This window comes from Orcinus orca, chromosome 8 (genome assembly GCF_937001465.1).
Source record: "Orcinus orca chromosome 8, mOrcOrc1.1, whole genome shotgun sequence".
NCBI classification, from domain to species: domain Eukaryota; kingdom Metazoa; phylum Chordata; class Mammalia; order Artiodactyla; family Delphinidae; genus Orcinus; species Orcinus orca.
In genome coordinates this window covers 54480660-54508190 of record NC_064566.1, presented here as the reverse complement: position 1 = coordinate 54508190, position 27531 = coordinate 54480660, and the positions used below count along the sequence as shown (strand labels likewise).

The 27531-nt window shown below is 54.0% G+C and overlaps 1 protein-coding gene and 1 pseudogene across 1 annotated transcript in view; one reads left to right on the top strand and one right to left on the bottom strand.

Moving 5' to 3' along the window:
• Positions 1–1773: 1773 nt before the first annotated feature.
• The window catches only part of MYO7A (myosin VIIA), a 101178-nt gene continuing 75420 nt past the window's right edge, over positions 1774–27531 (bottom strand). Inside the window, exons 31-48 of the mRNA XM_012536694.3 lie at positions 20327–20497; positions 17915–18032; positions 17033–17159; positions 15678–15847; positions 14573–14763; positions 13741–13865; positions 12891–13048; positions 11737–11890; positions 10196–10351; positions 9549–9654; positions 8077–8190; positions 6908–6995; positions 6644–6750; positions 5364–5549; positions 4868–4984; positions 3752–3835; positions 2717–2836; positions 1774–2419 (exon numbers count right to left, since the gene is read on the bottom strand). Coding sequence (XP_012392148.1) covers positions 2330–2419; positions 2717–2836; positions 3752–3835; positions 4868–4984; positions 5364–5549; positions 6644–6750; positions 6908–6995; positions 8077–8190; positions 9549–9654; positions 10196–10351; positions 11737–11890; positions 12891–13048; positions 13741–13865; positions 14573–14763; positions 15678–15847; positions 17033–17159; positions 17915–18032; positions 20327–20497 — 2382 coding nt within the window. The 3' untranslated portion in view covers positions 1774–2329. The remainder of the gene's footprint in view (positions 2420–2716; positions 2837–3751; positions 3836–4867; positions 4985–5363; positions 5550–6643; positions 6751–6907; positions 6996–8076; positions 8191–9548; positions 9655–10195; positions 10352–11736; positions 11891–12890; positions 13049–13740; positions 13866–14572; positions 14764–15677; positions 15848–17032; positions 17160–17914; positions 18033–20326; positions 20498–27531) is intronic.
• On the top strand, positions 25992–26936 carry LOC101287834 (ester hydrolase C11orf54 homolog; annotated as a pseudogene).

The window sequence follows — 27531 nt, the reverse complement described above, 5'->3', positions numbered from 1 at the left end:
TGGGGTCTTTTGTAGTGAGGTGGATGGACCTAGAGTCTGTCATATAGAGTGAAGTAAGTCAGAAAGAGAAAAACAAATACTGTATGCTAACCCATATATATGGAATGTCAGGGGAAAAAAAAAAAGGTCATGAAGAACCTAAGGTTAGATGGGAATAAAGACACAGACCTACTAGAGAATGGACTTGAGGATATGGGGACTTGAGGATATGGGGAGGGGTAAGCTGTGACAAAGAGAGCGGCATGGACATATATACACTACCAGACGTAAAATAGATAGCAAGTGGGAAGCAGCCGCATAGCACAGGGAGATCATCTCTGTGGTTTGTGACCACCTAGAGGGGTGGGATACGGAGGGTGGGAAGGAGGGAGAAGCAAGAGGGAGGAGACATGGGAACATATGTATATGTATAACTGATTTACTTTGTTATAAAGCAGAAACTAACACACCATTGTAAAGCAATTATACTCCAATAAAGATGTTTAAAAAAAAAAAGGCAACCTCTCAGGAACTCCGAAGGTAAGTGATGCAATCTTTAGACCCTCTGTGGTCACTCAGGCTGACAAAGACTAGGGGATGATTGCCAGAGTCAGAGAAGGAGAGGTGGCATGGGCACGCGTTGGGGGTAAAGATCTCATCCGACACGCACATCCTGTTGTACAGTGTGCAGTGGGTGCGTCCTAATAGCTTGGCATTGGCTGATTCCCCAGTGGGGTGATGGGCATAATCCCATGTCCACCCAAAGGCATTTGGTCTTGAAGGGAAACTAGAGCTGAGAATACCTGTCTGGGAGCCCAGCGTTAGAAGCAGCAAGTTGTGTTCCATTATGTGCCCATCAGGTATTCACACGCCTCCAGGGCTCATATTCCCATGTATTTGATGATGACACCACAGCACCTTCCTTGGGGCTCAGATTTATCCCGGGCTGACTGTGGAGGAGTCATGTGAACATTGGTGGGGCAGGGCTGCCTCAGGTGGCTGCACTGTCCTCCCAGAAAGCAGGGCTGTCTGGTTTGCGGCCTCCATTTCACCAGCCAGCCCCTCCACCTCCTGCACAGGCATCTGGAGAGAGCAGGAATAGCACTCCCTGTGGAGTGGTTTGTCACCTCCATGCAGGTGACCCCAGACCCTTGAGTGTGTGAGGGCAAGTGGAGCTGGGCTGGCTGTGCTGAAGTACCGGGGGGGCCTTGAGGACAGATCACAAACATGCCAACCTCTCCCCTGTCATTTCTCTAGGCGCTCATCCCAGCCACAGCCCAGAAGGATGCCCACCCCCAGATCACACCTTCCCTGTCTGAATCCCCCACCCCCGGACCTGCCCAGGTCCTGTCCAAACTTGTATGTTCCATCCTGGTCACAAAGTAATATTTTACAGGCACCTACTGGACGTAAGCATTCATCCCAAGGCAGCATGGTTCCTGAGGTTCTTGGAGGTTTCTTGATGAGCCAAGGAGATGTTTCTGGCAGGACGCAAGGGCCACTCTTGATCCACTGGCCCTAGGTAAGGCCCAGAAGCTGGTTCCCCCCTCTGGATCTCCAGCTCATCCACACTTAGGTCACCACCTCCGAGGGCAGCATCCCCTCAGCCTGCCCCAGGCTCAGCTCCCAGGGCAGCATCCCCTCAGCCTGCCCCAGGCTCAGCCAGTCCTTTAAGCACCCCCAACCAACCCCCAGACCCAGACCAAGGAGACAGTTCTATAGGCCACTCCCCCAAAGGGCCCTGTCCTGGCCCCACACCCTGCCCCTCCCCCAGCAAAGACACTACAGGGCCAGAAGATGGAACACATGCTTTATGCCTGAGGTGATCAGGGGAGCCTCGAGCAGGGGCTCAGCACTCACTCACACTGTAATATATAAAAGTGGTCTGTCTCCCTCACCCCAGCTGAGGCTCCTGGACTTAGGGGAATGAAGCCAGTCCTTTGGCTTCAGAACAATCTTCGTTGGTTGTTCCCAGCATGAAGAACTAGGTAGTCCTCTTGGTTACCTTTCCTGGTGGTGCACAGAAAGTCAAAAGAGGTCACATAGTAGGGCTAGTCTGAGCTAAGAACGGCATCCAGGGAGCACAGGGTTTTACAACTGGGACGGCCACAGCAAGCCAGGACTAGAACCAACCGGGTGCTTCAGGGGTGGAGGGGAGTTCTGCATCCCGGCAAGGCCGCTGCACCGGAAGAAGGCTCAGAGGCCACGATGGTACGGTCAGTGGTGGCCAGCCGGCCCAGCCTCCCTGCCTCGATGGCAAAGGTCTTCCCCTGGCTGCAGAGGTAGCTGATGGTCGTGAGCCGGCTGCTGCCTAGAGGCAGGCACAGAGCCAGCGCCACCTCCCCACTGTTCACTTGCCACTTCTGGAGCTCCGCTGTTTGCTCATGGCTGTGAGCATCTGGCTAATATAGGAAGTCAGGAGGTCATCCATCTTGTAGCCCTGGAACAGCAGCAAGAAGATAAACAGATGTAGGACACGGCCACCCACTCAGACCCAGGACACAGCTCCCAGCAAACTGCAGTGGACAGAAGCCCGGACAAAGGCAGATCCTGCCCCCTGCTCTGGACTTAAGTAAGTCTCCCCAGCCACACAGCTGAAGGGTTGGATTCATCCAGCCAGACATCTAGGGCTCTAAGCTGTTGCGACCTCACATTACGGTGCTAATTTGTGGGTCCCTCAATTGAAGCTGCAGGTGAGGCAGGGGAGCCCGCCAGGCCTGGAAGGAAGAGCTCTCACCAGTGACGTCTCACAGAGAAGTTTGCTCCCGCGCACCAGGTTCCCGATGGTGATGTGGAAGTAGGTGTTGCCGCTGCTCCAGTTGGAGATCTTGGTGAAGGGGTGAGTGGTCAGGATGTCCTAGGGGAGCAGAGAGAGTCTGAAGCTGCACGGCCTGGACCGTCTGGCCTCACTCTCCTCAGCTCCAGCCCACAGACACCACCCACGCGAAGGACCTCAGACTCTCAGACGAGAAAAGGGGCAAAGGGAAGAGTCCAGCTGTGCTGTGGAGCTGCTGTGGGAAGCAGATGCCTTCCCCCTCCAGGCCTTGGGTGGGGCCGGCTGGTGGGACAACCAAGGAAGCCCAGGAGGCTGTCAGGTGTATGGGGCCCGGAACTGGAAATCTGAGAGCCTGAAGGAACTGAAACTGTGGTCACAGATGAGATGGTCCAGCGGAGTTGGAGGGGGGAGACAAGAAGACACAGACTGGGTGAACACAGTGTGTGGGCTGTGTAGAGAAGAAGCCCAGGGAAGTGCCTGAGAGGGAGACCAAGGGGGACATGAGGAAAACCAGGAAAGTGGGCACATGGAGCCACGGGGAAGATGGTGGTCGTTGCCCCCTTCACCAACAGCCCCCGTTGTACCCTCCTGTGTCAGTGGTAGGACTTGTCTCCTGGCCCCCTCGGTAGGAACTGCTCAGGCCCACAGACCTGAGCAGCAGTTACCCCAGTAGAGCCTCCCACCCTGACCAGTGTGGACAGAGAGCATTCTGGGAGGAAGTGCCTGGAAGTATCCAGTGACGCTGAAAGGCCAAGCACTAGAGTGATGGGATGTAGTAGCGAGGGCTTTGTTAGTAACTCAGCAGTTTTGATGGAGAGATGAGAGGTAAGGAAGTAGACGCAGCAAACACGGTGCTTCTCAAGATGTGTGGCCAGGTGGGTGGATGAAGCGAGGTTGGTGGTGGCTGATAGGGTCTCTCGGGGTTTGAGTCTGGGGGCCTTTGTTAGAAGTGCAAACAGAGAAGCCCACCCCCGCCTCTTCCCTGTCGCTGCTCACCTTGGTTCTGGGATCAATGAGGCTGACCCCATACTTGTTGATGGCGATTAGGAGAATCTCAGGGAAGTTTGGCTCTGTAGTTTGCTAGTTAAAAAAAAAAAAAGCCAGAGACATCAGGTGGGGAGCCGCCCCCAGGAGCCACCCCCAGCTGGGCCAGGGGTGCACTGGTGCTCCACGACCTCGTGGTTTCTAGCAATACCTCTGCTGGGCCCCCAGAGCTACCCCAAATCCCTTCACGGGCCCCCAACCAGCCCGGCAGCAGTTTCAGCCCTTCTGTCCTGCTTCTCTAGGAGTCGCTGCTATTGCTCCCTCTCAGCCCTAAAGCCCCTCATCTTTAAAAAGCCTCCTTGAACCCTACACCTGCCTCCAGGCTCTCTTCGTTGCACAGCCAGGCTTCTCAAAGGGGCCCTCTCCTCAGTGTGTAGCAAGGCCATTCCCCCCTCTCCATCCTGACCTATCCCCTCACCCCAGCCACTTCACCATTCTCCTGCCTCTGGTCCTGCCCCTCAGATCCACCCCCACCCTGAAGTCAGAGTGGGCTCTGGCCCCATCAATCATCCCTGTGCAAAACCGTCCAGGCTGGGCACCACCTGCAGGAGGAACCCTACTGGCCTCTCCTGCTCGCCAACCTGCTGCTTACCGCAGTCTGCTCGCCTCACACCCCCGCCCATCCACACTCACCCACTCGCACTTCCTGCCCAGGCCTGAGCCCTCACACCTCTGGGTCTTTGCTCGTGCCAGGCCGTCTGCCAGGAACCCTCCCCTCAGGGTGTCCCTGGAAAGCTCAACGTTGCCTCCTCCAGGAAGCCGCCTCAGCCTTTGCCGTCTGGTTGGGCCTCCCAGGCTCTGCCACCCCACTGTCACGGTGCAGATCGTCCTGCATTACTCTGGCCTTTGTACACATCTGCCTCCCCTGCCAGGCTGAGATAATGGCCCCTCAGTGTCCCAGGACTAAGCCCAGGGCCCAGTACTTAGCTGAGACACCTAGCTGGGCCATTTCCTCCTTTCCTTGCCAGGCAGGTGGCAGAGGCCACTGCAGTTTCCCAGAGCCATGGGGAGGAGTCTCTGTGCCATCTGGTTCCCCCTCGTCCTGAGAAGCACGCACCCACGGCATACCTTCACCTCGAAGAAGGCTGAGCCGAAGGTGGGCCACTTGAAGATGAGCTTCAGGAAGGCCAGCTTGGCATCCTCCTTGGACTTCCCTGCGTGCTTGTTGAAATAGGCGACGATGGACTGCAGGGGGAGCGGGGGGGTCAGAGTCCTCTCCCCTGCCGCTCCTGCCCCATCTGCACTGTCAGCAGCTGCCATGGGCCCTGGAGGGCCGGGTGGAGGATGGGGGTCCTGGAGGCTATGAAGCCTCCCCACTTATACCAGGTAATGGACTCCTGACAGCCCCTCCCTCCCCAAAGCAAGCAGGCCAAACAGTATCAATTAAAATCCGGTCACCATGGTAACCAGGACAGGGCAAATTACTGCCAAGTGGCCGGCTGAATTTACAGGGGCCACAAGAGATACTTCCCTGGGCTGCTGTCCAGCACCTGCCCCCTTGACCCTGGGGTACCCAGAGAACCATTCAGGGGGCCCCTATTCCCACTGTCTCCCCCACGGTCACCCGCTTCCAGTCGTCAGGCGAGATCTGCCGGATGAGGTCCTGGGGCACCAGCTCCCGTAGAAGCTTGGGGATACTGGGGAAGTAGGACTTGTCCTCCTCAAACTTGGCCCTGTAGATGAGTGCCCCCAGCTGCAGCACTTCCTCCCGCGTGCACTTGTGGTAGCCTCGGAGATACTTGGGCAACTCCTGCCAGAGACAGAGCAGGTCACAGGCAGTGGAGGCACCTGGAGGAAGTGGGCTCCTTCCCTTAAGCACCCCCCACCCCCCCGTGAGGCCAGGTCTACTGCTTTACCCCACAGTTGGGCCCACCTGCTTCCCCAACCTCAGCTGACACTGCTCCCCAAGGGGGTAAGGCACAGTACGGGGAAACAGGATTATGCCACAGATTCAGCGCTTTACAGATTTAAAAAGGCAGATGGAGGAGATCAGAGAGAAGGTTATGGGCTTCTTCCCGATGAGAGAAGATGGTGGACCGACCCAAGTTGGTGGAGGTGGTGATGGAGAGATGTGAATGCGTTTCAGATAAGAGATAGCCGGGAGGTAAAGTCTTCAGGTGAGTGATTTGGGACATGGGAGAGGTCCATGCTGACTCAGGTTTCTGCCTTGGGGGAGCTGGTAGTTAACGGTGCCACTTGCTAAACGGGCAACATGGGGCAAAGGGGAAAGGGGAGAGTAAGATCCTGGGTTTGAAGGAAGGCGGCCCTTCTGGCTCGCAGGCCATGGTTCTCTCTACCAGGGCAGCTGTCTTCCCCGCCACTGGCGCCCCTCCCAGCATCCTGGTCTGTCTGTCCCACAGAACAGTAAACGGCCACCTTGGAAGAGACCACTGAGTCTGCAGTCATGAAGACCTGGAATCAAACCCCAGTTCCATCAGCGCTGTGATCCTAATTATATCACTTGATCTGAGTGTTCCTCTGTGAAATGGGAACAACATAACTCCTTCTTGGGGGTTGTTGGGAGGACAGAACGAGTACAAGCTGCCAGACACATGATAGAGGCTCAGCCTGGGAGCCACCTGCTGGCTTCCCGCAGGCCCATGCCCTGCTGGAAAACGTCTACAGACCCAGGTGTACCAGCAGAATCCCAAATCCAGAGCATAGCCCCTCACCAAGGGAAGGGCCTGCGAGCTCAGCCCGAGGGCTGGAGGGTTGGGAAGGAGAAGGATCTGAGGTTGGGCCACCTCCGGAGACCCCAGCAGGAATGGCTTCCAGTCCATGCTGCTGCCCCTCCCCTGGCAAGGACAGCAGGCAACCACAGCAGAGAGGCTCTGGGCAGCTCACCTGGTAGTAGTGGAAGATGGAATCGGCCATGGGGTCCTTCCCTGGCACCGTGGTGGTCCACAGCTTCTTCATGAAGAACACTTGGTAGGTGAGCGAGGGCACGATTCCTGCGGCAGAGGGCAGTCGGTCACCCAGAAGATCCCAGCACCAGCCCTGGAGGAAGGCCTGACTCGGGCCCCACCCAGGTGGGCCTCAGGTATGGCCCCGAGCCAGGACCTGCTGGCCCCAGGCCTCGGATGATCCCAGGACTCAGCCTGACGTTACCATCCTTGACGGGCCGTGCTTTCTTTATCCAGTCCGTCAGGTGTCGTACAAAGTCGAAGAAGAAGTCATTCTCAGGAACGCTGATGACCTAGGGACATGGCCATTCTAGTCCAATCATTTTAATTGGAGCAATACTGAGTTTTCCGACTTTCCCACCCAAGGCCTCCCCGGCAGCCCCTTCTCCAGAAGAACTCCTGCTCGCAGCCAGAGGGGGTGTCCATGTATCAACCCCATCTTGCACCCGACTGTGCCTGTTGAGTGTGTCTGTCCAGTGACAGTGACTCCCTTCAGTCATTCAGCAAAGAGTCACTGATTGCTGCTCTAGGACCCTGGAAAAAAGGCCGAGAAAGGGGCCCAGTCCCTGCTTTGGACATTCTCTGGTATCCGTGTCCTGCTCCTCCCACAGGCTCTAAGCCCCGCTGGGTCCAGGACCTCACGGAGATCACCTCTGGGTCACAGTGTCTGGCACAGGGACAGACATGAAGTGAGGAGACAGACATGGATGCACAGGGAACTGTGGGTGAGCGACAGGAGAGAGCACCTGACCTGCCTGCAAGGGTCAGGGAAGCCCCCCAGGGGAAGGGGCTTTCAAGCTGGGCCTTTGACTCCCATGGACATAAATGGGGCGGGGGGCAATGTGGGGTGAAGGCAGGGGCCTGTGCTTCAGAGTCAGCCCCACCTGGATCTGAGTCCCTGCTGTGTGACCTGAGATAAGTCACTTAACACTTCTGAGTCCAGGTTTTGTGGTCTATTAGGTGGGGATGGTCATCCTCCCTTCAAGGGCTTTTTCAGAGGTGAGCTGACCTCAGCCTGGCAGCTGAGGGACCAGTCAAATCAACTCTGGAAAGTACATGTGTATTGGGGCAGGGCGAGGAGCCTAGTGTGTCCAGAGCACAGAGTGCTCCCAGGAGGTCTGTGGCCAGGCTGTGCAATGCCTCAGAGGAGAGAGATGTAGGCATAGCTGCTGCATGTCAGGGGGCCATTGCAGGGATGTAAGAAAGAGACGGGCACAATCAGATGCCGTGTGCAAGAGGGCCTCTTCCTCTCCCCGTCCCTCCTTCTGTCTCTGTCCCCACCCCCGCTGCCCCATGAGCTCCCAGGGCGCCAGCAATTTCCCATGAGACAGACCAAGAGCAGGCAGATAAGCAAGCAATGCCCCCCCAACCCACCTTATCTGCAATTTTGACAAAGAGGCTGAATCCCTCGGAGGACTTGAGGAGCAGCCGGGCGGCGATGTTCTGGCAGAAGTCCTTGGCCTTGGTGCTGGACTCCACCTCGAAGGCCTGGGGGAAGGGGTGGCGGGGAGCACCTGCTTGCCTCTGGCAGGGTCTCTCCCAGGGCCTCTTGCATCCCTGTGGCTGTGCCTCCAGCTGGACGGAGCCCCCTCCCATGCAAGACACCCTCCTCCTGAGGGGGCTTCCCCAGAGCTGGGCACCATGCTTAAGACAAGGAAGAAGTATAAAACCTACCCTGTATAAAATAAACTACAAGGATATACTGCACAACACAGGGAATATAGCCAATATTTTATAATAATTATAAATGGAACACCACCGTTAAAATTTGTGAATCACTGTGTTGTACAGCTGACACTCATATAATATTGTACATCAACTAAACTTCAATTAAAAATAATTTTTTTTAAAAGAAGGAAAAGCAACTCCTGTCTGGGTCTTCCCAGATCGTGCCCTTCCCAACCCTTCAAGCGGGACTAAGCCTTGGCCTCCAGGGTCCTGGGCCCAGCTGTACAAGCATGAGTGATGGCAGAGGCCAAGGGAGCACAGGAGGGACAGGGTGAATGGAAGGAGAGAAACTGGAGGAAGGAGAGAGCAAACTCCAGAAAGGGGGAGGAGTCAAGAGCCGGGAAGCAGCCCAGACCGGGCTTGAGAGGGATGGGAGGGTCTGGGGAAGCCCAGATGAGGGAGGAGTGCAATTTGAGGGGTGGGGGGTGCTCCATGTAACCCTCCATAGGGGACAGGAAAAGATTTTAGGAAGTTTTTCTGTCCATGACCTAGAATCCCCTAGTGGTATTTCTGAGTCTCTAGTCTAGACAAGTTTTTAAACTGTTTTAAACTGCTTTTCAAACCGAAAATTTCACTGTTGGTCTTGTTTATCTGAATGAGATGCTGTGCTGGGATGGAGCAGGGGGTGTAGATCAGGAGCCGGCATGACAAGAAGACAAACAGGACTTTTGCCCAGGGGACCACGGTGGAGGGGACTCACACTCAGGTCAGGTGAGAAGGAAGGAAGGGTCAGTCTGCAGGAGAGTGGGCTCGGGGCAATGGGGGAGGTCTTGGGCTGCGGAGCAGTCAAGCCTGTGCCCAGGAACAGAGCTGGCATCGGAGATGACGTCAACACAGAGCTCAGCTCAGAGGGAGAAAGCACGTTTCTCCAAGCAGAGGCTCCTCAGAGAGAGGGAGGGGTGACCTTCTCAAGGAAGCTGATCAAGGAAGTGAGAGGCTGAACCAGGAACCCAAGGGCTCCTGACCCGAGGCGTCTGTGGCCTCTTGACTGAGCCCCGACTCCACTGAGGGGCAGGAGGGTGGGGGTGGTGGGGAAGAGACAGCAGGGCTGCCCCGTGTCCCCGAGGGAGCCTGGTCCTTCAGGGGCACCCACAGACCAAGAAGCCAGAGTCCCTCACCTCGTCTGTGTCATCGGGAAAGTAGACCTTGTGGAAAATCTGGGTGGTTTTGTGCTGGATGGCCTCCACCTCCACCAGGTGCGGGGGGTACTTCCGGGACCCGTTTCTGAAAACCAGTGGGGTGGGGGGAAGGGGGGCAAGTCAGGAGGCAGCAGATTCCTGGGGCCATGGGGAGCAGAGAGCACTTTGGAGACAGGCAAACCCAGTCCTAATCCCCAGCCACCACTTCCTACCAGGTGACAACCTCTCAAGCCTCTAGTTCCTCATCTATAAAATGAGGTGATCATGGTACCCGCCAGATAGGGATGTGGAGGGGACCGAACGAAGCAAAGGGTACAAGGGGGCTTTGCAGAGTGTGGAGTGCGGCCCAGGTGTCTGCCTCCCCAGCAGACTTGAAGGTATGAGAAAATAACTTCCTGAGCAACCAGACTCTCAAACTGTCCAGAATGGGTACTGGGCACTGCCACCTTCGTCAGCCTGGCAGCTGTGGGACCCCGAAGATGGGTCCCAATCCCAAAGATAGGTCAGGACCTCAGCATCCCCAAGGGACTCGTCTCGCAAGCCAGGGTGGCCGGAAGCCCATCCCAGTGCCTGCCGCCACGCACTATGCCCACTGCCCCCTCTGCCCCTTGCAGCCCCTGCTGTACCTCAGGGCTTTCTGGAGCCGCTGCAGGCAGTCGATGGCGAGTGGGTAGTGCTTGCGGGACTGCAGGAAGCGCTGCACATGCGGCAGGAGGATGTTGCTGGGCGGGAAGAGCCCTGTGCACAGCCAGAGCAGCTCCCAGCCCCGCTCCTCACTATACCTGCAGGAAGAGGTGTGGTGTCCAGCAGGGCCACCGCGGGCCGATACGCCTCAGCTCCTCACACGGCAGCACATGCCTGCCCTCACCCCCACCCCTGTCTGAGGACCAACACGGACCCACACCCCCTGACAGCCTGATCCCATTAGTGCTACTCAAAGTCTGGTCTGCCAACCCCACCCCAGGCCGCACACTTACTAGTCAGGTGGAGGTAAGGTGCTTGTGTCAGCTGTGTCACCAAGCACTCTAGCTAAGATTTTTTTTTTCTTAGAAGGACTTTCCTATGACAGAAGCAGTGTGTGATTTATATTATGGCAGCAGCTCTTTAACTCGTCTGTTATTTGAGTAGCACTACGTGAGACCAGCCCCAGGACTCCCTCAGGCACTACTCTGAGCTCCTTCGGTCTGGCAGGAGGGAAGCCTGGAGGGCTTCTAGGAGGAGGTGGCATTTGATCTAGGCTTTGAAGACTGAGGCAAATTCTGATATGCAAAGGAGAAGAAAGGTTTTCCTGGCTGTGGGCACAGAATGTGCGAAAAGATCTGACGCATGGTCCAATGGTAGACTTGTGTAAGAGATGTAGAGGGTGACAAAGCTGGGGAGGGAGTTGGAAGTCTGGGAATAAAGGGAGAGGTTGGGGCTTCTCTCAGGCTCTGGGATGAGCATGTGCCTGACTTCCCCCTCCTGCCATGGTCTGTGCCATCAGGGAGGCGGTGACACCCTCTGGGGTCCAACACCCCCAGCCCATGAGAGTTTTTTTTTTTTTTTTTTTTTTTTGCGGTACGCGGGCCTCTCACTGTTGTGGCCTCTCCCGTTGCGGAGCACAGGTTCCAGACGCGCAGGCTCAGCGGCCATGGCTCACGGGCCCAGCCGCTCTGCGGCACGTGGGGGCACGAACCCGCGTCCCCTGCATCGGCAGGCGGACTCTCAACCACTGCGCCACCAGGGAAGCCCCCATGAGAGTTTTTATCCAGAGCTTCTGACTGACAGCTCAGCCTGAGCCAGGGATGGGACAAGTGCTCATGAGATGCACCTGTAGGTGACAGTGGCATCTGGGCTGGGGAGGGTATCCAGAGGAGGCCCAGGCAGAGAGCAGCGGGAAATGAGGAGGAGCTGGGGCTGTTCAGCTTGCAGGGAGGACAGACTCAGGGCGCAGCCACCACCTCTTGGTTCTTGACCCTCTTCCTTGGGCCTTGAGGGGGAGCTAGGACATGAGGGGGCCTGAGGACAGCTTCCTGCCCTGAGTGAAGAAGGACTGTTCCCAGGCAGAGCCAGCTGCTGCCTCGGCAGGGAGTGAGCTCACAGTGGGAGGAGGACCTTTACGGTTACCTTCAGCTGTTAGCAGTGGGTGGGGGGGCCTGCCCCTCACCCTCCCACCATCCCGGCTTACCTGATGTGGTTGTCAGTCAGCTGCTTCAGGATCTGCACGTACACCTCGTCCTTGAGGGGCTCAGCCTTCAGGGCACCCTCGAAGATCTGGTCTGTGAGCTCATTGACGGAGCGCATCCTCTTGGACGGGTAGTCACCCATGTACTTGAGCACGGGTGGGGAGCTGTCAAGGAAGGCTGTGGCCAATCGGGGAACAATGGCCCGGGAGGCAGGCGGCCACACTCTCCAACAGGGTCTGCCACCCCTGATCGTGTGGCCCTGGGCCTCAGGCTACTCACCCAGGAAATGGGCATAATCTGCCCACACTGCTCTCCATGCCCACTGCCCACCCTCTCTCCTCAACTCCTCTGGCCACCTCCTCACTGGCCATCGTGCTCCAGGCCCCAGCCCCACTACCAGAGTCCTCACAGCAACCAGAATAAACTTTCCAAATCACAGATCTAACCATGCCACCCCCTGCCCCAGTGGCTCCCCATGGCTGCACCGCAGGACACAGTCCAAGCTTCTTAACAGGCCTTGGGAAACTTTCATCCATCAGCCCACATCTTAGGATTCCCTTCTTGAACTCTAGCCTCTAGCTGTGCTGAGTTAATTTCTGCCCTTGAAACAGCCCTGCTCTGTTTTGCCTCAGGGCCTTTATACATGCTGCTCCCTCTGTCAAAAACATTCCCCACTTATCTCCCCTTTGGCCAAGGCCTACCCAGTCTCCAGCCTAGATATCACTTCCTCCAGGAAGTCCTCCCTGCCCTCCTCCAAGGCCAAGTCAGGTCAATGTGCTGTCGGGTCCCATCACAGCACTGACCCCGATCAGCACATCTCCACTCTCAACTACGAGCACCATGAGGCTAGGGACTGGGTCTGCTCACCGCCGTGTCTCCACGCCTGCCCCAGCACATGGCACGATATACATCTGTCAACCAAGTGACAGGGTGTGAGGAGACAACGGGTGAGGCAGCCCCCTGCACGCTGTAAGGTGCCGGGCACACAGAGGGAGCCGCTCCGTCAGCATCCCCCACGTCTGCCCAGGCCCCAGCTGGGCCCCTCAGAAGGAAGTAAGTGTCTAGACGAAAACCCTAGAGGCCAGGCCCAGCCCAGCCCTCCCCTGCCCTAGGCGCCCCCTCCCCGTGCCCCCCCCACCCCTGAGGGTGCGGATATCGATGAAGGCCATGCAGGCCTCCTGCGAGAGCTCCTCGCTGCCCAGGATCTTCTTCAGCAGCGCCTGCTTGAGCGGCTCCCGCGTGTGGCTCCACAGCCGGTCCTTGCCGCGGGCCTTGGACACCATCACGCGGCTCAGCGTGTGCTTGGGTGGGGGCCTGCACAGCACAGGACAGTCCACACTGACGGCCAGGTTGTGAGACTCCAGCCCCATCCCGCCCACCCCGTGCAGGAAGCGGAGCGGAGGTAACCGGCTTCCCTGCTGCGCCGCGTGACCTGGGATGAGTCACCAGCCCTGCCCAGGCCTTACTTTCTCAGCCGACAGACGGAGATACTAACAAGGCTGGCTGGGCCCCGGCAGCCCTGCCCGCCTCCCCAGCCTGCTCGCGCCTGCTTCTCTCTGCTCGCTCTGCTCCAGCTGTGGCGCTCCTCCACCCGGCTCACCCCGCCCCAGCTTAGCTCAGACACCACTTCCTCCACGAAGCCTCCATCTCCACCCCGACCCAGCATCTCCATCCCAACACTGGGCGCACAGAATAACAGCCGCCTGGTCTCAGGCCTGTCTCCCCACCAGGACTGTGAATCGGTGAGGCAGGTACAGCCTTGAGTCAGGAGTGCCCAGGACTCCACCTAGGGTGGGCGCAGTCACAGTATCTTAAATGAAGGAAGGATAAGATGACACAACATGAGAAGCGTCATCTCGATGGACTGAAACTGCCCTCTGGTTCCCTCTGACCTGGGCACTGCTCACAGACGGGGACACCACAAAGCAACCCCAGCACGCAGACCAGAGGGTAGCAGAAGCCTGCAGCTCCCTGTCCTGGGGCCCTCTCTCCCCTTCCCCCGTCACCTGAAGTAGTCGTAGGAAAATTCCTCCAGCGTGTAGGGCTTGGCGCGCACCTCAGGCTCTGCCGTTCGCAGCTGCAAGAGCCGGATAACATCCTGCCTCTGGTCGGGGGTCATGGTGACCAGGGCCTAGAGACCGAGAGACGGGGAGCTGAGGTCAGGCGCCCCTGGATCTCTACCCCGGGCCCCTGGATCAACATGGTAAAGCCCAGAGCCTTCTTAAGTGGGTCTGGAGGTGGACCCTGTGCCCCATTCTGACCCTGGGAACACCTTTCCTCCTGGGGGATCTCTGCCGTTACCACTGCCTCCATCATGCTGGCCTTAGGACCCTTCCCTTGGTGCCCTGTGTCTGAACTAAGTTGGGTCAGTCAGAAAGCCTGGACAAGGCAGCGGATGCAGTGTGAGAACTGCCCCGTCAACAGAGCCTGGCTCCGGAGCTGCCTGGAAAGCTGGGCTCCGAGTCCTCAGTGCTGGCTCAAGGGGCTCCAGAGGAAGCAGGGCCTCACTTCCCATCTCTGCCCTCACTGCCTTTCTGGACAGTGCAAGCCCCTACCCCCGTCCCCATCCCCTAGGCCACTCTTCTCTGATCCCCTACCCCTGGGCAGTTCCTCCTCTGATGCAATTTCTAGGTCCCTCTCCACCTGGCATACATTTGATAGTTGCCCCCAACTTTCAGTTTATGGTCCCATAAGACCCCCAGATCATCTTCACAGAAGCTGCAAAGCATGAATCTACCGTAACCCCTCACTCCATTTTATGTGGGAAGAAGACAAGGAGGGGCCAGGGGAGGGGCCAGGGGAGCCTCCCATGCATCTGCCCCACCCCGGGGCACGTACCACAATCTCCCGCGGTGGCATGGTGACAGTGGGCATGACATACACGCAGTCGGTGGGGAAGTCCCCACGCTGCTTGGTCCGCTCATTGATGCCGTTGGCCCAGCCTGAGTTCATGACCTGCTCTCCTGTGTCATGGTCCAGGATGATGAGGTCCCCCTTGGCAAAGCTGAGGAAGCCTGACTCCTCGCCAGCTGGACGGCGTGGGTGAGCAGGGCCACATGGGGGCAGAGAGAGAGGCTGGGTTGGAACACCTCTCTTGGGGTTGATGACCCGTAAGCCTCTCCTCCCCACTGGAACTGAGGCCCCGTCCCGTACCTGCTCAGCAGCCGCTCTGCCTCTACCTTGCACAACCCCCAACACAGATAGCCATCGGAGGGGCCACTTCCCAGCTCAGCCACTTCCCGTGGCTCCCCACTGCCCTAAAAGGAACCCCACACTCCTCGACACGCTACAGGCCTGTTGCTGGCACACGGCCTTCCTGGCGTCTTCTGCCTCACCTTTTGCCCCTCCCGCCTCACCTCACCCATTCCAGCCGAAACAAACTACCCGCAGTTCCCAGACACACCTGCCCCCTCCAGCCTCTGCTCGGTTCTCCTCTCTGCCCCAAACGTTCTGTTCACACATACGTCCTCCCCGAACCCCAGGCTCCCACAGCCTCTGGGCTTCCCGGGTCACTGCACTATCACAGGGATGGTCACTGTCTGCTCCCACCCCCTCCCCACTGAGGGCAGGGCTGGGTTCATTTCGTCTCTTTCTCATGCTCTGCTCGGGACCTCAAAGGCCCGGGGATGCACAGTCCATAGTTGTTACCACTGTCATCATTTGAAGATGGTGGGTATTGGGGGAACACCGAGGAGGAACCCCTGATCTCATCTGGAGAAGTTGGCAAGTAATAGGTATTTAAGACCAGGGGGAGGTAGGTTCCCCACAGGGCACAGATTGAAGGCACAGGGTTGAGCTATTTGGTCCAGCTGGAACCGAAGGTGTATGGGGAAGAATGGGTAACAGGCTCTAGTGATCCTGAACGCCAGGCCAAGGCCAGGGCACGTAATCTGCCTAACACCCTGACCCCGGGGACTGGCATCTCGTGCCAGGAGCCACTCACCAGGGCTGGGGTTGTCCTGCAGGGCCACCACATACTTAGACCTCTTTCGGAGCCCCTCCAGGAAGGTGACCACCAGGTCACGGATGTCCTCAGCATTGCTGGAGGTGAAGGTGTACTCATCCCCCTTGATGGTGGCCAGCGTAAAGCTGGGGGCTACCAGTTTCGCTCCCCTGCAGGACCAACACGGAGAACAGGGCCCTGTCGGGGTCACTCCTGCCCAGCCCGAGTGAGATGCAGCACAGCCCAGGTCAGAGCAGCCCAGCGAGAGCGAGACACGGCACTCCCTGAAGGAGACCAAGGCCAGCCCAGTCAGATGAAAGAGGCCAGAAAGAGGCCAGCCCAGCCAGGGTGAGATGGGGCCCAGGCAGCCACAGCTCAGCCTGAGTCAGCCACGGCCAGGCCAAAGTCACACATGGTCCTGGGAGGCCTGCAGGGGGAGCTCACTTCCCCTTTGTTGTCTAATTCCCACTCACCCTTTAGGGCTCAGCCTAGAAACCACCGCCTCCAGGAAGCCCTCCCTGCCTTCCCATAGCCCTCAGCACACTGGCCCGTACTTTACAATGGCTTATTCGATGCCCATCTCCCCTCTCAAGTGAAGCTGCAAGAGGACAAGGACTATCTTGTCACCACTGCATCCCATGTGCCTGGTCAGAGCTGGACATGACCCAATCCCTGCCCACATCGGACACAGCCCAGAGACACTCCTACAAGCCCCAGAGGCGGGGAGGAGGCACTGCTGGGAATGCCAGTCCATTCCAGGACCCACTCCCAACGTTGCTCCCATGTGCACTGCACTTCTCAGTTTACAAAGAGCTCTCCTATCAATTATTGCATGTATTCCTCACCACTGTACTGATGGAAAGTTAAGACCTCCATTTTAGAGATGAGGGCATGGAGGTGAGTCCCACACGGAGCCCTGAATCTCAGGCCAGCTTTTTGTACACGCTCAACTGTCCCTGACTGTTCTAACCACCCGTGCCCATCTCAGAACAGCCACGAATGTGCTGTAAATACCCGCCCCCCCCACACCCTATAGGGAGGAAGGTGCCTGAGGGGTCTGCAGGGTGCAGCACATACTGCTCGGTCACATGCGACCAGGACAGGCCACTGCGTGTCTCTGCACCTTGGTGATGTCCTCTGTTAGGTTTCCTTCAAAGGCCCCCATGACCCGCAGAAAAGCCCCGGGAGCTCTCTCCTTCCCTGTGTGTCCGCCTGTGTCTCCATCTGCCCCTCCTCACTTCAGAAAGTGCTGAATCAAGACCCTGGGTTTGAGTCCCATCCCTGCCACTGGTCTTCATGCGGCTTTGGACAAGTCCCCACCCTGCACTAACGCGGGGAGTGGGGGCTGGACTAACCTACTGCTGGACACGGCCATGATCTCGGGGAAGGACAGCTCCAGGAGCACCTGCTCCTGCTCGTCCACGAAGTAGACGCCCGTCCAGTTGACGGCCACGATGACGTCGTTCTTGGGGAGGCTGGGGCCTGGGGCAGAGACAGAGGCACTGAGAGGGCACCTGCCCGCTGCCGGACCCAGCCCTTCTCGATCCTCATAACCACCAGGGAGGTGGCCAGGGTGGGGTATGTTGATGTCCATTTTACAGATGGGGAAACTGAGGCTCGGAGAACACAACCTCCCTACGAGCCAAAACCCCAGGTGCAGTGGGAAGAGAGTGTTGGATTAAGGACCTGGGTTGGAGCCGCCTTCCTGCCACTGGTCAGTGCAGCTTGGGACAAGTCCCTGCCCTGCAGTATGGTGGGATACGGGGAGGAGTCAGACAAACTGAGCCCCAACGTTCCCTCGAACCTGCTATTTGGTGGTTCTGTGAAGCCACCTCCAGCACAGGGCCTGGCATGGAGCAGGTGCCTGGTACCAGTGGCCCGAGGTTGGCTAAGCAAGTGGCCGGTACAGGTCTGTCGGCTGCATCCACCCTCAGCTTCACGGGTTCGGCCCAGCCTGTGCTCTGGGCCACCCTCTTCTGTACACAGTAGGTGCTTTAATGATCACAATACTCAGTCAACTGTTTGACCCAGTGTGTTGCTGAGTACCTACTATGTGCCACGGAGCCCTACTGGGCTGCAGGGAGGCAGGACCCACTCAGCACACTGACTTGGAGGCCAGGCAGCCCTGCGGGCAGGAGGCTGGCTGACTGGGGAGTCTGGCTCAGGCCAGTCCCCTCCCTCTGCCACGGACCAGAGCCATCGAGGGAGGGACGGGAGGCAGGTGGGCTGAGGGGTACCTGAGAACTTGTAGGCTTCGTAAAACCTGGAGAAGAGCAAGGGCCACTTGAAGCGGGCATAGTTGACCACATCCTCTTTGACCTTCTGGGCATCAGTTCTCCTCTGGGCATAAATCCCCTGGAGGGGCACAGACAGGGACAGGGGACAAGAGACTTGGCACAAGCTCCGCCTGGAAATCAAACGTCCCTGTCTGCAAGTCAGAAGTGGGCCCCAGGCCACCGTGTCCTCGTGTACACCATGGCCTCACCCCACCCCCCCAGCCCACAGCCTCCCCGTCACTCCATCTTCCTCCGATTCCATCAACCGCAGTGAGCACTTGCTAGAGGAACATGGGTCCCCCCTCCAGGAGCTCCCGATTCAGCAGAGTGACAAGAAAGCCCACAATCCCAGCCGGCGCATGTGCAAGGCACAAGGGCAGGGATCAGGGAAGGAGTTTGGGGAACAGGAACATGAGTGGCTAAGGATGGGGCCGGGGGGGTGCCAGGCCTGACCAAGAAGAGGGAGTGGGAAACCAGTGAGTGGGAGCCAGGTCACAGAGAACCATGGGCGAGGCCACCACTGTGAGGCTGGTCTCTTAGTGGAAACTGACAGGTAAACTTGGGAGTTAGGAAGATTGCAGGGTAGAGAAGGGTTGGAGCCTGGAGTGGGCAAGCAGCTGGGGGAATAATGCAGTGCTCCTGGCAAGAAATTAATGCACGCATGTTTTATTATCTAAAAATATTCTGCCGAGCTTTAATAAGAACTTGGTGGTATTGGAGTAGAATTGGAGGGATCAGAATGAACTCATGGTTTTTATCATCTATGAACACAAACACAGATGAAGACGTGTGTGTGCCAGCCCCTGTGCTGTCACATTTCCATGCACGAAGAGGGCCCAGAAGCAATGCCATCCCAAGAGCTGTGAGTATTCAGGGATAAGGGGCTCAGCATCTCCAACCTAATCTCAGATGGCTCAGAAAAAATAATAACATGTATGTGTGCAGAGAAAATAAAAGCAAATGTGGGACAATGTTAACATCTGGTGAGTCTAGGTGAAGTGTATACTGTACACAGCAGGCCTAGCTTTTTAACTTGCAACTTTTTCGTAAGTTTGAAATTATTTCAAAATAAAATGTTTTTACTCCTCTGACCCTAATAATCATGCTAATTCGGACCTGTCCACTCTACAAGAGGCCAGGGCCAGGGCTCTGGAACGCACAGGCCAGGGCACTACAGTCCAGCGGGGAGACACACGAGCTCGGTCATGGGCTCTGAGAGGGCAGAGGGCACATCTGTTGTACTCGCAGCTGTGTCTCCAGGGCCTGGTGCAGTGCCCAGCACATGGCAAGCACCCAAAACAAAGGGAATTCATGAGTGATGGCACCCAACCCAGAACATGCCAGGTGCCACATGCACATTGGCTGCGCACACCGAGGACCCAGGGAAGGCAGAGGAGTGGAGGTGGGGACGGAGGCTGGAGCTGTTGGCAGGTGGAATGCACGGGCTTCAGCAGCTAACCAAGTGTGAGGGGTGAGGGAGAGGAGGTGGCCAAGGACAGAAAGAGTGGGGGAGGGAGTACATGCATCTCTTCTGGAGGGGGCTGAGGACAGGGAGGTCCTTGGGGGTGAGCCAGGCCTAGAAGCACAGGGGGTGCAGGGAGCATTCGGGTACAGGTGGAGACTTGTGGGCAGCTCAAGGGAAGGCAAAGAGCTCAGGGGGAGACACATGGGGCTCCTGGGTTAGGGAAGAGGCCACGTGGCGTAGGGGTTGAGACACACTGATCTTGGAGCCCTTGACAACTGTGTACAAAGAGTATTCTGCTCTTATACAACCAGGGCCTGGAGATGGGGAGGCCCATGGGTCCCCTCCAGCAGCCAGGGTCCCCCACCTCCACCAGGGCACCCCTGCTCTACTTGGGGCGGGTCTCTTAGCTTAGAAGGGAGCTACTCAGGGCTGGTTATGGGCCTGGGGCCTTAAACAAGAGGTAGAGGGGGCCAGTACCTCAAATTCCCCAGGCAGGAAGTTGGGCCAGAGCTGTTTTAGGGGAAAGGAGGTACACTTCCTAGAAGCTCCTCCAGCATGCACCAACTCTCCTGAGCTGTAGCACTAATAAGCGTTGGTGGGAGGCCAGGAGCTGGGACCCCCAGTGCCCATGGACCCATGGTTTCCCTCATGAGGCCATGGGGCTAGATTTGATCCATCTCTGTGTCCCTGGCGCCCAGTGCAGAGTAGAGGGCAGAAAACACAAGTGAACTGATATCCATGGTGGAGAAAGGCTGCTGGGAGCCAGGAGGTCAAGGGTGCCATCCTGTCCTCCCAGCCCCATGGACAGACAGAGGTCAGGTAAGAGCTGTGACCTCTTTGATTTCTCAGGTCCTTACCCTTCAGCCAGGTCATCAGAAAGCCCCTCCTTCAAAACCCCAGCCTCTGACCTTCTTGTGGGCAGCAATGGCCAGCTGGGCCCACTTCTCCAGCGTCCTCAGGGGCGTGATCTCGCGGTCAGGGATGTAGGTGGGCACGAGGTTCAGGAGGCGCTCCAGGATCATCTCAGAGCCGTAGTCCACAAAGTACTGCTGGGAGGCCAGCTCGGCCAAGTCATCCTCCTAGGTGTGGGGAGGTCTCATTCACACACGCTCTGGGAAGCCATTCCGGGCCACCAGAGCCCCCAGGCCCTGCATCCTGTAGCTTTCAGACCCTTGCCATTGGGACCCTGTGCTCTCCCTGACTCACCAGGACCTCCTGTCTGCTTGGTGGAGCCATGAGCACCCCAAGGGCAGGACCACACTCACCTGCTCCTGGGTTTCCTCAGCACCAGCACAGAGCTGGACTCTGCCCAGGGGCACATGAGCTGACCCAGGGGGACCAGCCAGCCCATTGGTAATGGGTCAGCCACTACCTTCTCAGCCTGATGAGAAAGGCCTGCCCTGGAGAATGGGGGACGTGGGTACCGCTGGAGACTATCAGAGGAACAGGGTGCATCACTACCTCCATCACCATCACTACACCCCCTGGGGACAGTCAAGGCATTGAACAACCAGTGAGCCATAATGCAGAGGTTGCAGAGAGCCAGATGGGCACTGAGCATTTGCCCCTTTTCTGTCTGAGGCTGGTGCATGGCAGCCCCAGTGATGCCTGCCTGGGGCTCCCCAGGGCTATGGCAGCAGGGGCAATAGGGAAAGGGTCTTGTGCACCTTGAAGGCAGTAGATATTTTCCAACTAGTTCAAAGTATTTTGGAATTTTAGCAACTGATATGGCTGTACTAATACATTCTGCTTGAATATCAGCTCGCCAACACCAAAACCACCACTATTACCATCACCACCATTACCAACACCAACACCACCATCAGCAGCACCATCATCATCATCACTACCTTCACCACCACCTACACCATCACTACCTCCACCATCATCCCTCATTTCCATCATCTCCATCCTTATTCCTGCATCATAATAACCAACAGAACCATTAAGTGTCATGAAAACCATCATCACCATCAAAAACAAAGCAACCACATCAATCCTGTCCTCAGGAGATAAAAGGATACACGTTTGTAAACTGTGGTCTAAACGAGTGGATCTCTTACTCCTTTAGAGCAGAGTTTCTAGACTAACTAACAATACAGCAAGATGCACAGACAAGATGGTGGAGTGGAAGGACCTGAGCTCACTTCCTCTCACAAAAACACCAAAATCATAACTAACTGCTGAACAACCATCGACAAAAAAGCACTGGAACCTAACAAAAAAGATATTCTACTTCCAAAGACAGAGAAGAAGCCACAACAAGACAGTAGGAGGGGTGCATTCTCAATACAATCAAACCCCATGCCAGCCAGGTGGGCAACCCACAAACTGGAAAATAATCGTATCACAGAAGTTCTCTCAAAGGAGTGAGAGTTCTGAGCCCCATGTCAGGCTCCCCAGTCTGGGGGTCTGGCAAAGGGAAGAGGGGGCCCTGGAGCATTTGGCTTTGAAGGCCAGCTGGGCTTGATCACAGGAACCCCACAGGACTGGGGGAGAGAGAGACTGCAGTCTTGGAGGGCACACACAAGATTTCACATGCACTGGGACCCAGGGCAAAGTAGTGACTCCACAGGAGCCTGGGCCAGACCTACCTGCAGGTCTTAGAGGGTCTCCTGGGGAGACGGGGTGGTTGTGGCTCACTGTGGAAACAAAGACACTTCTGGTGGAGGTACAGGGTACTCATTGGCATGAGCTGTCCTGGAGGCTGCCATTTTGACACTAAGACCTGGCCCACCCAACAGCTCGAAGGCTCTAATGCTGGGACATCTCAGGCTGAACAACCAGAAGGCCAGGAACACAGCCCCAATCATCAGCAGACAGGATGCTTAAAGTCTTCCTGAGCCCACAGCTGCCTGTAAACACACCCCTGGACATGGCCCTGATCACCAGAGGGACAACACCCAGCTCCACCTACCAGTGGGCAGGAACCAGTCCCTCCCACCAGGAAGCCTCTTAGACCAGCCTCATGCATCAGGTGGCAGATGCCAGAGCAAGAGGAACTAAAATTCTGCAGGCTGTGGGACCATAAACACAGAAAGTTAGACAAAATGAGACAGCAGAGGAATATGTTCTAGATGGAGGAACAAGATAAAACCCCAGAAGAACAACTAAGTGAAGTGGAGATAGGCAATCTACCTGAAAAAGAATTCAGAGTAATGATGGTAAAGATGATCCAAGATGTCAGAAAAAGAATGGAGGCAAAGATTGAGAAGGTAAAAGAAATGTTTAACAAAGACCTAGAAGAACTAAAGAACAAAAACAGAGGTGAACAATACAAAAACTTAAATGAAAAATACTCTACAAGGAATCAATAGCAGAATAAATGAGGCAGAAGAAAGGGTAAGTGAGCTGGAAGACAGAGTGGTGGAAATCACTGCCACAGAACAGAATAAAGAGAAAAGAAATGAGGACAGGGCTTCCCTGGTGGCACAGTGGTTAAGAATCCACCTGCCTGGGCTCCCCTGGTGGCAGAGTGGTTGAGAGTCCGCCTGCCGATGCATGGGACACGGGTTTGTGCCCCAGTCCAGGAAGATCCCACATGCCGTGGAGTGGCTAGGCCCGTGAGCCATGGTTGCTGAGCCTGCGCGTCCGGAGCCTGTGCTCCGCAACAGGAGAGGCCACAACAGTGAGAGGCCTGCGTACCGCAAAAAAAAAAAAAAATCCACCTGCCAATGCAGTGGACACAGGTTTGAGCCCTGGTCCAGGAAGATGCCACATGCCACGGAGCAACTAAGCCCATGTGCCACAACTACTGAAGCCTGTGTGCCTAGAGCCCATGCTCCACAAGAAAAACCACCACAATGAGAAGCCTGAGCGCCACAACGAAGAGTAGCCCCTGCTCACCTCAACCAGAGAAAAGCCTGCGCACAGCAACGAAGACCCAACACAGCCAAAAATAAATAAATAAAATTAATTTATTTAAAAAAAGAAAAGAAAAAGAAATGAGAACAGTTTAAGAGACCTCTGGGACAATGTTAAATGCACCAACAATCACATTACAGGGGTCCCAGAAGGAGAAGAGAGAGAGAAAGGACCTGAGAAAATATTTGAAGAGATAATAGCCGAAAACTTCTCTAACATGGGAAAGGAACCAGTCACCCAATCCAAGAAGTGCAGAGAATCCCATACAGGATAAACCCAAGGGGGAACACGCTGACATACATATTAATCAAACTGACAAAAATTGAAGACAAAAAGAAAATGTTAAAAGCAGCAAGGGAAAAGCAACAAATAACATACAAGGGAATCCCCATAACGTTATCAGCTGAGTCATCAGCAGACCAGAAGGAAGTGGCACGATATATTTAAAATGATGAAAGGGAAAAAACTACAACCAAGAATACTCTACGCAGCAAGGCTCTCATTCAGATTTGATGGAGAAATCAAAAGCTTTACAGACAAGCAAAAGCTAAGAGAATTCAGCACCACCAAACCAGCTTTACAACAAATGCTAAAGGAACTTCTCTAGGTAGAGAAGAAAAGCCCACAACTAGAAGTAAGAAAATTACAAATGGGAGAGCTCACTGATAAAGGCAAACATACAGTAAAGGTGGGAAACCATCCACACACAAATATGTTAACAAAATCAGCAATGGTGAGAAGAGGGTACAAATGCAGGATGTTGGAAACACATTTGAAATTAAGAGACCAACAACTTAAAACAATCTTGTATATATATAGACAGCTATATCAAAACCTCATGGTAACCACAAACCAAAACTCTACAATAGAGATACCCACAAAAAAGAATCCAAACACAACACTAGTCATCAAATCAAAAGAGAAACAGAGAGGAAGGGAAGAAGAGAGAACTACAAAACAATCCCAAAACAATTAACAAAACGTCAATAAGAACATACATATCAGTAATTACCTTAAATGCAAATGAATCAAATTACCTTAAATGCAAATGAACCAAAAGACATACACTAGCTGAATGGATACAAAAACAAGACCCATATATATGCTGTCAACAAGAGACCCCCTTCAGATCTAGGGACACATATAGACTGAAAGTGAGGGGATGGAAAAAGATATTCCATGCAAATGGAAATCGAAAGAAAGGTGGAGTAGCAATATCCATATCAGACAAAATAGACTGTAAAATAAAGGCAGTTACAAGAGACAAAGGTGGACACTACATAATGATCAAGGGAGCAATCCAAGAAGAAGATAAAACAATTGTAAATATATATGCACCTAACATAGGAGCACCTCAATATATAAGGCAAATGCTAACAGCCATAAAAGGAGGAACCAACAGTAACACAATAATAGTGCGGGACTTTAACACCCCACTTATATCAATGGACAGATCATCCAGACAGAAAATCAATAAGGAAACACAGGCCTTAAATGATACATCAGACCAGGTGGACTTAATTGATATTTATATAGCATTCCAACCAAAAGCAGCAGAATACATATTCATCTCAAGTGCCCATGGAACATTCTCCAGGATAGATCACATGCTGCGCCATAAAGCCTTGATAAATTTAAGAAAACTGAAATCATATCAAGCATCTTTTCTGACCAGAGTGCTATGAGATTAGAAATCAATTACAAGGAAAAAAACTGTAAAAAACACAAACACGTGGAGGCTAAACAATATGCTACTAAATAACCAATGGATCACTGAAGAAATAAAAAAATTCCTAGAGACAAATGAAAATGAAAACATGATGATCCAAAACCTATGGGATGCAGCAAAAACTTTTCTAAGAGAGAAGTTTAAAGCAACACAATCTTACCTCAGGAAACAAGAAAAATCTCAAATAAACAACCTAAACTACACCTAAAGCAACTAGAGAAAGAAGAACAAACAAAACCCAAAGTTAGTAGAAGGAAAGAAATCATAAAGATCAGAGCAGAAATAAACGAAATGGAGATGAAAAAAATAACAGAAAAGATCGATGAAACAAAAAGATGGTTCTTTGAGAAGATAAAAAATTGATAAACCATCAGCCAGACTCATCAAGGAAAAGAGGGAGAGGTCTCAATAAAATTAGAAATGAAAAAGAAGTTACAGCAATACCACAGAAATACAAAGGATCATAAGAGACGACTACAAGCAACTATATGCTGATAAAATGGACAACCTAGAAGAAATGGACAAATTCTTAGAAAAGTACAGTCTCCCAAAACTGAACCAGGAAGAAACAGAAAATATGAACAGACCAATCACAAGTACTGAAATTGAAACTGTGATTTAACAACTCCCAACAAACAAAAGTCCAGGACCTGATAGCTTCACAGTGAATTCTATCAAACATTTAGAGAAGAGTTAACACCTATCTTTCTGAAACTATTCAAAAAATACCACACAAAAAGTCCAATATCACTGATGAACACAGATGCAAAAATCCTCAACAAAATACTAGCAATCCAAATCCAACATTACAAGGATCATACACCACGATCAAGTGGGATTGATCCCAGGGATGCAAGGATTTTTCAATATCTGCAAATCAATCAGTGTGATACACCACATTAACAAATTGAAGAATAAAAACCACCATTCCAGGTTGTGCCCTGCCCCCTTCCCTCTTGTTTCATTCACACCTAAGGAAGATGGCTTGTGCTGAATATTCTTTTCATCTGTCAAGTCTAGAGGAGCTTGTTGGAGTTCTGCAGAAGGTGCTAAAGGATAACTTTGCTGATGTCCAGGTCTCTGTAGTTGAGTGCCCTGATTTGACTAAGGACCATTTACCTTTCCTGTAAAAGGCATCTGTGGGAAAACTAGAATTGCAGAAGTAGGAGGTATGCCTTACTTATTGCCTCTTGTAAATCAAAAAACAAGTTTATAACCTAAATAAGATTGCAAAAGAAATCCAACTTCCCAGAGCTTTTATTCTTAGAGCAGGAGTAGACCCATTTCAGACTCTTGGATTCAATTCTGAGTTTATGTCAGTTGTTCAAACAGAAAGTGAACACAAACCTTCTGTGTATTGAAGTTAATTTGCTCGTGTTAACCCTAAAGATGGAGGGTGCCTACTAGAGAAATACAGTGAGAATATCATGATTTGGGGTGTGCATTACTGGCTAATTTTTGCCAGTGGGGGTCAACCTGGAAAGGTCATTGAGATGAAAGCCAAAAGAAGAATTGGAAAACTTAACTTTGTGACTTGTATGAGACAGACTCTTGAAAAAGATTATGGAGATAAGCCTGTGGGGATGGGAGGTACTTTCGTGATTCAGAAGAGAAAAGTGAAGACTCACATTATGCCCACAGAATTGTCTTCCTGCCCATTGAACTCTGATGAAGACGTGAATAAATTGTTGCATTTTTATGAGATGAAGGCTCCTTTGGTCTGTCTGCTGGTTTTTGTCTTCAGAGACCCAGGGTTTGATTTGAGGTTGGAGCACACTCGGTGTTTCAGTCATCATGGAAAAGGTGGACACTACTATTATGACACCACCCCAGATATAGTGGAATAACTTGGATACTTCTTACCTGCAGAGTTTCTGTATTGCATTGACCAACCAAAAGAGACCCATTCTTTTGGGCGAGATTAAATCAACTGATACTCATTTAGAAGAAGAAATAATTAAGGTTAATTGATTGATTAACCCATTGATAGATAGTAATATAAAATCCAAAGGGGTCAGCAAGATGGCAGAGGAGTAGGAGGACGTGGAATTCATCTCTCCCCACAAACGCATCAAGAATACATCTACAAATGGAACAATTCTTACAGAGCACCAGCTGAACACTAGCAGAGGACCCTGGATACCTAAAAGGACAAGAAAGATCCCTGTGTAACCAGGTAGGATGAAAGAAAGAAAAAGGGAAAAAGAAAAGGAGAGGAAGCGGGATGGGAACGGCACCCCTGGGTCGTGGGGAGCTAAAGGAGAGGAGAGGGTCCCACATCCGGGGAAGCCCCCTCATAGACAGGGGCATGAATTGGGACACAAGGGAATTCATGGGCTATTGGAAGAGAGTGCCAACAGATGAGCAGGACAGAGTGAAACCTACACAGATGGTCTGTGCCACAGCCCTGTGCGCCCCAGCCTGAGACAGGTGTCCACTGGTGTGCACAGAGGCTGAGTGCTGGAACATGGGGTTTGGAGAGCAGACCCAGGAGAGGACTTCTGTTGGCTGTGAGGAGAC